General features: G+C 43.2%; 4 protein-coding genes across 4 annotated transcripts; all 4 read left to right on the top strand.

Annotated features, from left to right (window-relative positions):
* Window positions 1–1,604: 1,604 nt before the first annotated feature.
* TbgDal_VII4820 (hypothetical protein, conserved) lies at window positions 1,605–2,240 on the top strand (the record flags this gene model as incomplete). Its single annotated transcript, XM_011776544.1, has 1 exon — window positions 1,605–2,240. One exon carries the CDS (start codon window positions 1,605–1,607, stop codon window positions 2,238–2,240), a length of 636 nt encoding a protein of 211 aa, XP_011774846.1.
* A 978-nt stretch (window positions 2,241–3,218) lies between these two features.
* On the top strand, window positions 3,219–3,887 carry TbgDal_VII4810 (hypothetical protein, conserved; the record flags this gene model as incomplete). The annotated part of the gene is made up of 1 exon (XM_011776543.1): window positions 3,219–3,887. The coding sequence occupies one exon, from the start codon at window positions 3,219–3,221 to the stop codon at window positions 3,885–3,887; it is 669 nt and encodes a 222-aa protein (XP_011774845.1).
* A 1,026-nt stretch (window positions 3,888–4,913) lies between these two features.
* Window positions 4,914–5,705, top strand: TbgDal_VII4800 (hypothetical protein, conserved; the record flags this gene model as incomplete). The annotated part of the gene is made up of 1 exon (XM_011776542.1): window positions 4,914–5,705. One exon carries the CDS (start codon window positions 4,914–4,916, stop codon window positions 5,703–5,705), a length of 792 nt encoding a protein of 263 aa, XP_011774844.1.
* Window positions 5,706–6,595: 890 nt separating this feature from the next.
* Window positions 6,596–6,934, top strand: TbgDal_VII4790 (hypothetical protein, conserved; the record flags this gene model as incomplete). Its single annotated transcript, XM_011776541.1, has 1 exon — window positions 6,596–6,934. The coding sequence occupies one exon, from the start codon at window positions 6,596–6,598 to the stop codon at window positions 6,932–6,934; it is 339 nt and encodes a 112-aa protein (XP_011774843.1).
* Window positions 6,935–8,605: the final 1,671 nt, after the last annotated feature.

Raw genomic sequence — 8,605 nt, 5'->3', positions numbered from 1 at the left:
ACAGCATCGTGCCGACTACTATCAATATTATTATTATTATTTATGACTATTAATTGTTAAGGCTTTTGAAAGCGTTATTTGATATGAGAGTCATGCCCCAATCGGCAGGGGGGCCCTGGTGACAGTGCGAAGAGGTGGATGGATGAGCATCAGGAAAGACGTGCAACTGTGGTTCCTAACTTTAAAGGGAGTACGCAAATGCCACTTGTCCCTTCTTTCCCTTTCCATTCGTACGCTTTTGACAAAATGCCTCCCTTTCGAGCCAAACTCTCATGAGATATACGTTTGCATTTCTTCATCCGCAAGATTTACTGTTTCCCCCTTTCGCGTCGCTTCACTTCTAACATCCAATGGGTTGCCTTCACTTTTTCTCCTTCATAAGAGCTATCTCTAGGGGAACTATGGACAAGAACTAGGCTGCTGAAGGTATTCCTTCACTTGTCGCAGCTATTTGGTCAAATAATCTGGCCCCACGAATGCTGCTGCTTAACTACGGCCTTCACACAATACGTAAGGACTCAACTGAAGAACTCACTGAGCACGTCACTTGGGCATACTAAACCAACCCGTGGGGACATCCGCGCCAACGGCTCTGAGTTCTTAGTCGGCCCATCTCAAACTTTGGTGCCAACCGTTTGCTACTGAATGTTTTTGTTCTGCCAAAGGAGCAAAAACAAGCCTTGGCACCGCGTTAGATACGGTACTTCCAAATGAAATGGAGCGTGGGGCGACTAAGTAGTGAAGTATAACTTCAAAATCGAAATGGCCTAGTCATGAAGTTGCCACACGATAGTGAACCGACATTGAGTAGCTTCGGTGCGTTGTGGAAGCACCATTGCGCCCTGAAGATACAAAAGGGTAGAAACCACAAGTTGACCCGCTCGTTCCGTCGTGCCGCATGACGGGCATTTTATATTTTACAGAGTGCCGCCGCGTGAATATTTCATCCAACGGGTTTATGGGCACGCATCATACGTATTTCCGTGCATGTTTGTATTTAAAAGGATAAACTTGGCGTCGACAATGCGGAGAGGGGGTTATCATTTTTCGTCTTAACGCTTCGTTGGAATTCAGTGATGCATTTTGGTTCTGCAAAGTTGTTTATATATATATATATTCAAATCCCCTTCTCCTATCGTACTGAACAGCAGTGCTGAAGGAACAATGATAACAAGTTAGTATGCAGCACCAATAAAGAGGAGCAAATCCTTCCTCCAGTAATTAACCGCTTACTAGGGCTTGTTTTGGGTCTATTAACAACAGTAACGACAACTGGAGATGGTTCGTCTGGGTGGTTAATCGACACTACCTTCTAGTTTGCAATAATCACACCATGGAATGGTGGTAGACTTCTTATGCGTGTACCCTTTTTGTTTCCATCATCAAGTTGCGTTATTGGTCATTGTTATCTCACTCATTTCTTGACTTAATACACGCGCACACCCGTACAAACTCAAGAGCACAAATCGTTGCATCATTGTTTCTCTTCACTCTTCCCATAATTTTTCAATGTTTGCACAGACCCCATAGCAAGTAAGTGGAGAAAAAGGTAACACACAGTGAGTAAGAAAAGCAGCAACAACGAGAAACAAAAGTTTGGCGTAATGGTGATGAAGGCTTTCCCCCTTTCCCTGTTAGCGGCAACCACTGTGTTATTACTGCTGCTTCCTGTTCCCGCACACTCTGACTGCCTCAATGGTACGATGTTGTACTTGCAACCAACGGAGTTCGGCAAATCGAAGCACATAATCACCTTTAAAGGCACGAAATGGGACGAAATTGTCATAAGTGATGAAGCGAAGTTGAGGGAGTCACTTTTGCTCGACATTTACTTGCAAACGCAACGGGAGTACGCCGTCAACACCACCGTTACCATCAACAATATGAAAGTGAGAGAGGGGGAAATGGAAGTTGAAGTGACCGTTACACAAGTTGCATTGGCTGATGACCCCACGCCTGAGTTGCAGCATGTGTGGAATCCCAGTGAGGCCAACTCTATGATAATGCAGGGAAAATTTGAACACACAAAAAGCACGTACAAACCCCATGGGGATGTTGAACTCATTACCGTCAGACTTCCTTTGGTTCCCCCGGGTCCGCCATTATGTGGCACGAGCTGTCAAATTCTTAGAGGTGTGGTGGCTGTGTCTCTCGCTGCTATGACCATAATAGTTAGTGTGACGGCGTACATTTGGATTTATTCGCATTTCCGGCGTCCGAAACATGAAGAAAGGGATTAAAATGACCGAAAACGGCGGACTAGCCCCATCAGGTTCGATGCCCCCAATACTAGCTGTGGCTATAGGTACGTGCCATTGTTATACATATTTTATTTTATTGCTTCTTCATTCTTTTTCCACGCTAATAATAGCAAATGCTTTCTGATTGTAGAAGTCTCATGATATCGAGTGAGTTGTATTTTTTCTTTTGATTTGTCATTACACTGTATTCACTCTTCTGTGTTATGCGCATCCCGTTCCTTCGTATTTTCGACTGTCATCACTTCGTGCTTCATATACACTATTGAATTTATCTATTTATCTCTGTTTCAACAACTCTTTGTGCTTCACCGGTTGATATTTGTCTTAAACAGATGATACTAAAACAAAAAATGGCAATGTAAGTTCTCTTGTGTTTTATTTCTTGTTGCGCGCAACATTTAATTCACGAGTGCGTAAAAATACATATATTCTTGTATATTCGTGTGACGGAAGGAGGGGGAGTTATTTTTACGTATGTTTACTTTTTCCTCCTTTTTGGGGGGTTTCCATTCGATCGAAGAAATTCCCACATTCCTTTGCTTTTTTTCTCTGAATCTCACCAAATTACCGAGGGTAGGCATTGGGTTATTGCCCATCAACAGGAAATTAACATTTGTGATGACAAGTAGGCAAAGCGACTGTCGTCTTCATTGCTTTTTTCCGTTATTGTTATTGAGCTTGTGTTGTTGCTCTCCCGCATCGTTCACTAATTTTTCTTTGTACAAATACTCTTTCTGACTCCTGTTTATTGGTCATTGTTATCTCACTCATTTCTTGACTTAATACACGCGCACACCCGTACAAACTCAAGAGCACAAATCGTTGCATCATTGTTTCTCTTCACTCTTCCCATAATTTTTCAATGTTTGCACAGACCCCATAGCAAGTAAGTGGAGAAAAAGGTAACACACAGTGAGTAAGAAAAGCAGCAACGACTAGAAACAAAAGTTTGGCGTAATGGTGATGAAGGCTTTCCCCCTTTCCCTGTTAGCGGCAACCACTGTGTCATTACTGCTGCTTCCCGTTCCTGGTAGGTGTGCTGACGACATCCAGCAGTCCTCAACATCAAAACATACCGTGAAATTTGATGGCGACAATTGGGCGGCAACTGTCCAGCAGAAAGAGGAACAACTGAGGGAAACACTTGTGAGCGACATCGATCGTTACGTGCAACGGAATGGAAGTTTTCTGACGGAGGTTTTAATTGCCTCATTCGACCCCACACACAACTTTGTCGAAATACTCATAGTTGTTGTACAAACCGTCAGGACACAAGTTTCAAATCCTGAGAGGCAACACATTTGGCCGCCTGCGGAGGTGAATTCACTTATTACGCAGACGGATTATAGTAAAACACTAAGTTTGTACGAAGGTGTGAAGAGACCGGAACTCATCTCCGTGAAGGTGCATGATGGAAAACTGCATTTTGGTGAGTGCGATGACACATGCAGGCGACTATTAAAGCTGGCGATGGTAGTTATTATTTTAATGGGGGTTTCTTTACTTATTTTGATCATTTACCTAATCGTCAACTGTTGCCGTGGGGAACCGAAAGAAAAAGATGAGAGCAATGCCAATCATCCTTACAATCAAGACCATTATAGGACTGAGGAAACAAATAAATAAAGGCATATGTAGTGAAAAAAGTTTTATACGTCACTGCTTCAATCCGATTACTTTTGTTGTTAGTTTATTTGTTCACTTAGTTGTGCTGTAGTCTTGTTTTTGTGCTTCTTCCACCACTCAACGTAGGACATGAGCGGTACATAACCAACAAATAAAATTAAAGGAAAGGCTGTCACCCGCAGAAACAAAAACAAAATAATAATGAAAAAAACATCCATCTGTGAATATTCCTCCACCGAGGTTTCTTTTTTTTTTTTTCCTTCAGGTTATTTAATCAAAACAATCATCGCCACCGCGTCGTTGTTGTCTATTATTATTATTTTATATGACATGAACGTAAGTTATCGTAATTATGTGCATTCTTCCACGAGCAGGCCGCGGGAGGTGCCAAAAGAAGTGGGACAAGGAAAGAAGAAAAAAAAAAATACACCTCTGCGATCCCTGAGAGTAAAGTACGGCGAATATTGAGAGCCGTTGCGTCGAGTTTCTTTTAGTTTTCAGTGCTTTATTTCTTCCTCCTTGTTAAAAACTATCTTTATTTCGTTCCCTCATACATGTATATATATATATATGTATGTGTGTGTGTGTGTGTGTGTGTGCCCTTCTGCTGTTTTATATTATTTATTTGTATCTTTGATCTCTCGTTATATGTGACTCCCCCGCCTTGCGGTTCGAGTACCGGGGGAAGAAAAGAAAATAAAAGATATTAACGGTCACTTATTTTATTGTCTCGTTATTAAGAGAAAACAGGAAGGATAAATCGGCACACACAATTCCTTCCCTCACCACAAATGAACGGTGACGACAACAGCAATACAAGAGAGACTGTTTGGACAATGAAGTTGATCCATTCGGTTAATTATAATTTTTGTTGTGGATTCTGTCCAACATGATTCCCTTCACTTCCCCCTTTTCTTTCTTTCTTTAACTGTACTCGAATTATTGGTAAGTTTTGGCTTAGAGCAAAGAAGTAAAACACGGGTAGCTTACAAAAAGAAAGGAAAAGAGAAAGCCCTTTTCAGCATAATGACAATGAAGGTTTCATTTTCTCTTACAACAGCAGCAATGCTGTTGCTGATCCCCGTGCCCACTCTCTCGAAAAATTGCTTTGCAACACCGAGGGGCAATAATTCCACTGACGAAGAACAGTTGGGCACATCGAAACATGTAATCACTTTTAGTGGTGATAAGTGGGGTGGTGTTAGCGTGCAGAGCGAAAAGAAACTAAAGACGGCTCTTCTTCTTGATATTTACGCTCAAATATTACGGAGACACGCTTTCGACACCACAGCTGACATCAACGACGTAAATACTCGAGGTAAACACATGAGTGTTACAGTGACCATTACGCAAGTTTTGATAAATGGTACCCCGAGCGAGAAGATGCAGCACACATGGAATCCCAGCGAGATATCGTCGTTACTAATGCAAGGAACGTATAAACACACAAACAACTTTTACAATGAGTACGGTGGTAACAGCGAAACCGGTAGCAACGGTGCCGTGCGCCTCCTGAGCGTCAAGAACCCGACCATAAGTGAAAAACTTCATAGGTGCGGGGAGGGCTGCGCGGCTCTGCGAACCTTCTCGGGCGTCATTTTGTTTTTTATGGCTCTCGTTTCTGCAATTTGCGTATTCTTAATTTTTAAATGGAGAAGGGATGCAGAAAAAGAGGAAGATGAAGAAGAAGAAGAGGAAGACATTCCTACTCCAAATAAACATGCAGTCAATGTCCTAAACGTCGACGATGCCAGGATGGAAACAGAAAGTAACGAAGGCATATCTGATAGCAATAGTGCTGAAAACAATCCGAAGTAATGCGCGGTTAGTTGTGGACAACATTCCACTGCGTCTCTTTGATATACTTTTTTTTGCTTTTGCTTTTCGCTGCATATACCAGCACCCCACTCCACGTGTGGTGAGGAGCTTGGGGTGGCATTCTTTGTTTGAACGCCTCCCATCCCCTTTTATGTTATTTTATGTGTTTTTTCCCCTCTTGCTCGTTTATTCCCACCCACCTTGTTGCTTTGACTGCCCTATGTACGACTGATAAATATGCATTGGACAACACATGGCTACTATTCAGTGTCTAAATACATCTTGCACACGCGGTCTTCCTGTTACTGCATGCACGGAAACTACTTTGAGCCCCCCCCTTCCTTTCCCTCCCTACTTTTTCATCTTTCATATTATACCACATACATTTTGTGTATTACTCATTTTACCATTAGCACCACCTTGCAAAGTTGATAGCGTAATATGGGAATGTGTGTATTATATACTTCCCAATTGAATCCATATTCGGGAAGTTTTCTGTCTCCTCACTCGCCTCGTTGAAATCCTGTTAGTTGTCTCGGTATCAATGATAATATTGCTGTGTGTTGAATGGTGGTTTATGGATGTGACTGTATTTTGTTGCGTATGAACCACTGGAATGATTAAAAGGTCCTTTTAGCACTGCGGAGTTATGAATATTAATAGCCTGCACTCGTGTCATTGTATCTGGTAGTATTTTCACACCCCACCCACGTGCAACTTTTTACCTTTGCTCTGAGTTATTCTACTCCACACACCCATCGTTGCAACATTATTGGAAGTTAAGTGCTTTAGTAGTCATTAATTTTGTAACGACTCTAATTAACGCGGTTCCGGTCGACAAAATTAAGCACTGCTGACACCCACTTCTTTATTTCCACCACCTGGAAACAATGACTCGGCAATCCGATGTGCAAAAATCCATGAGGACAATTTCTGATGGAGCGGAAAAGGCAGTAGAAGTACGGAAATATGACGAGAAAGCGGTGCAGCAGCGGATGCAGAAACTTTATGCCGATGTGGCGAAAAAGAAATTAGCTGAGAAGAAGCGAGCTGATGAGTTGGCGCAGATCCCGGTGTCGGAGGAGGATGTGCAACTTTTGGTGCGTGAATGCGGTTGGGAGGCGCAGGTGGCACAACAAAAACTCCGTGAGAGGAATGGAAGCGTTGTGGCGGTTCTTCGAGATGTTGCGGGACTCCCGAAGGCCAAAGCATCGAGTGGAACCTCCTGAAACCTGACAAACAAAAAAAAAACATTTACAATATAATGGTTATGACTGATTGAATGAGAGCAGCAGCGAGAGAAACGGAAGTTGGCGGAGCCCTTTTGGTTGACTTGTTACGAGATGCTCAGAGGTGTGGAGCGTAAGCATGTGTGTAATCCCACTGAAGACAATTGCATGGTGATGCAGGGGATGTTTGAGTTCATACAAATCTCAAACAAACACTGTAGAGGCGTTGAACTCATTAATGTCAAACTCCATCTGATTATTTCAGGCACGAATGCCCTCATGTAGGATGAAAAGGATTGCCACTTCCTTCATGTCGCAACGGATTCGCTATCAATTACAACAGCTCCGACCTACAGCTTGTTGTGAGTTTTTAACGCGCTTGGACTTCGGTAATGAACTTGGAACTTGATTTCCTGAGGATCGCCGCGGTGCATAATTTGTTCCTTCCCCATTTGATGTGAGCAGTGCGGTGCACTTAACCATTGTGGTATCACTGCTTCGCTTTCTATGAGTGTGTGCTGTACAAATCTAATTCCTCTTCCACTATTTACCGTATTTGAAGCTCATTAAAGGAACCATAATTAGCAAAGGGGGCGCACTCAGTTGTCAAGGCAGTGGAACCCACAACATCCGCGCACAGCGGTGACACAAATGCATAATAGCTGCTTTTCATACACCTCTATTGTGGGGATGTTGATTCTCAAAGCGTAGTGGTTGTAATTTGAAATCAGGTATGGAGCGTCTGGGTAGGCGCATCGAGGCCAATCGCTTTATTATGGGACAGTTGGATGGTATGCGAGGGTGCACGCCTGCTGTTGGTTGCAGTGGCAGCCTCAAAAAATTAAGTTATGCGACACTCGGTGTATTGCGCCAGGAGAATATGCGGCGGTGCGGGTGAGTCCTTTCACTGCACTTTGGGCAGCGGGGGTTGGGATGGTATCTACAGGGGATCTACTTCACATTGGAAAGTAAACGTCACAACTGCTGTCTCGACTGGTCGCTGATAGAACCCGTGAGGTGAAGAGAGAGACTGCTAGACCGGAGTTCCCTTCCAGGACAGATTAGCATCGGCAAACCGAGAGGCACAAGCACGCCCTCGTTGTTGAATTACTGATCGGCATTCTGTTGGAGGTATGAAGGAATCGCAGTGGCGGCGGTGTTGAATAAAGTTTGAGAAACCTCGAGGAAAGGGAAAACCTCGTGTCGCAAAAGTCACTATTTCCCGGAAGTCACACCAGCTATAGAGGTTGAAATTGAATACTTGAGAAAACAGTTGGGCGACTGTAAAGAACAACTTATAAAATACAGAGTACACTTTGAGCAGATTAACCACGTTATTAAGAATAGACGAATTAAAGGAAATGGTTCAGCAGCAAGCTCAGACATAGTGGAAAAGCTCGAAAAATATTATAATATAACAAAACGCCCAAAAGGTCCCGTGGCCGCTGATCCTCGGAAACGATGTCTGTAAACCCCCAACCTTCCTCCATAGACCGTCAACAGAGCACTCAGATGTACCAACATGTTTCCACTACCCCGCTCGGCTTTAGTATAAACTGGGTCGGATGGAAAAACAGAGCGGAAACCTCTGAAGGATTTTTACAATTGTATGACGAATGTAGGACTACAATTGGGAATCCTGAGGCCTTCATGGTACAATTCTGTAAATTA

The sequence above is a fragment of the Trypanosoma brucei genome, chromosome 7 (genome assembly GCF_000210295.1).
Source record: "Trypanosoma brucei gambiense DAL972 chromosome 7, complete sequence".
In the NCBI taxonomy this organism is placed as follows: Eukaryota; Euglenozoa; class Kinetoplastea; order Trypanosomatida; family Trypanosomatidae; genus Trypanosoma; species Trypanosoma brucei.
The sequence above is the reverse complement of the archived record's forward strand: the minus strand, read 5'-3'. Positions and strand labels throughout refer to the sequence as shown.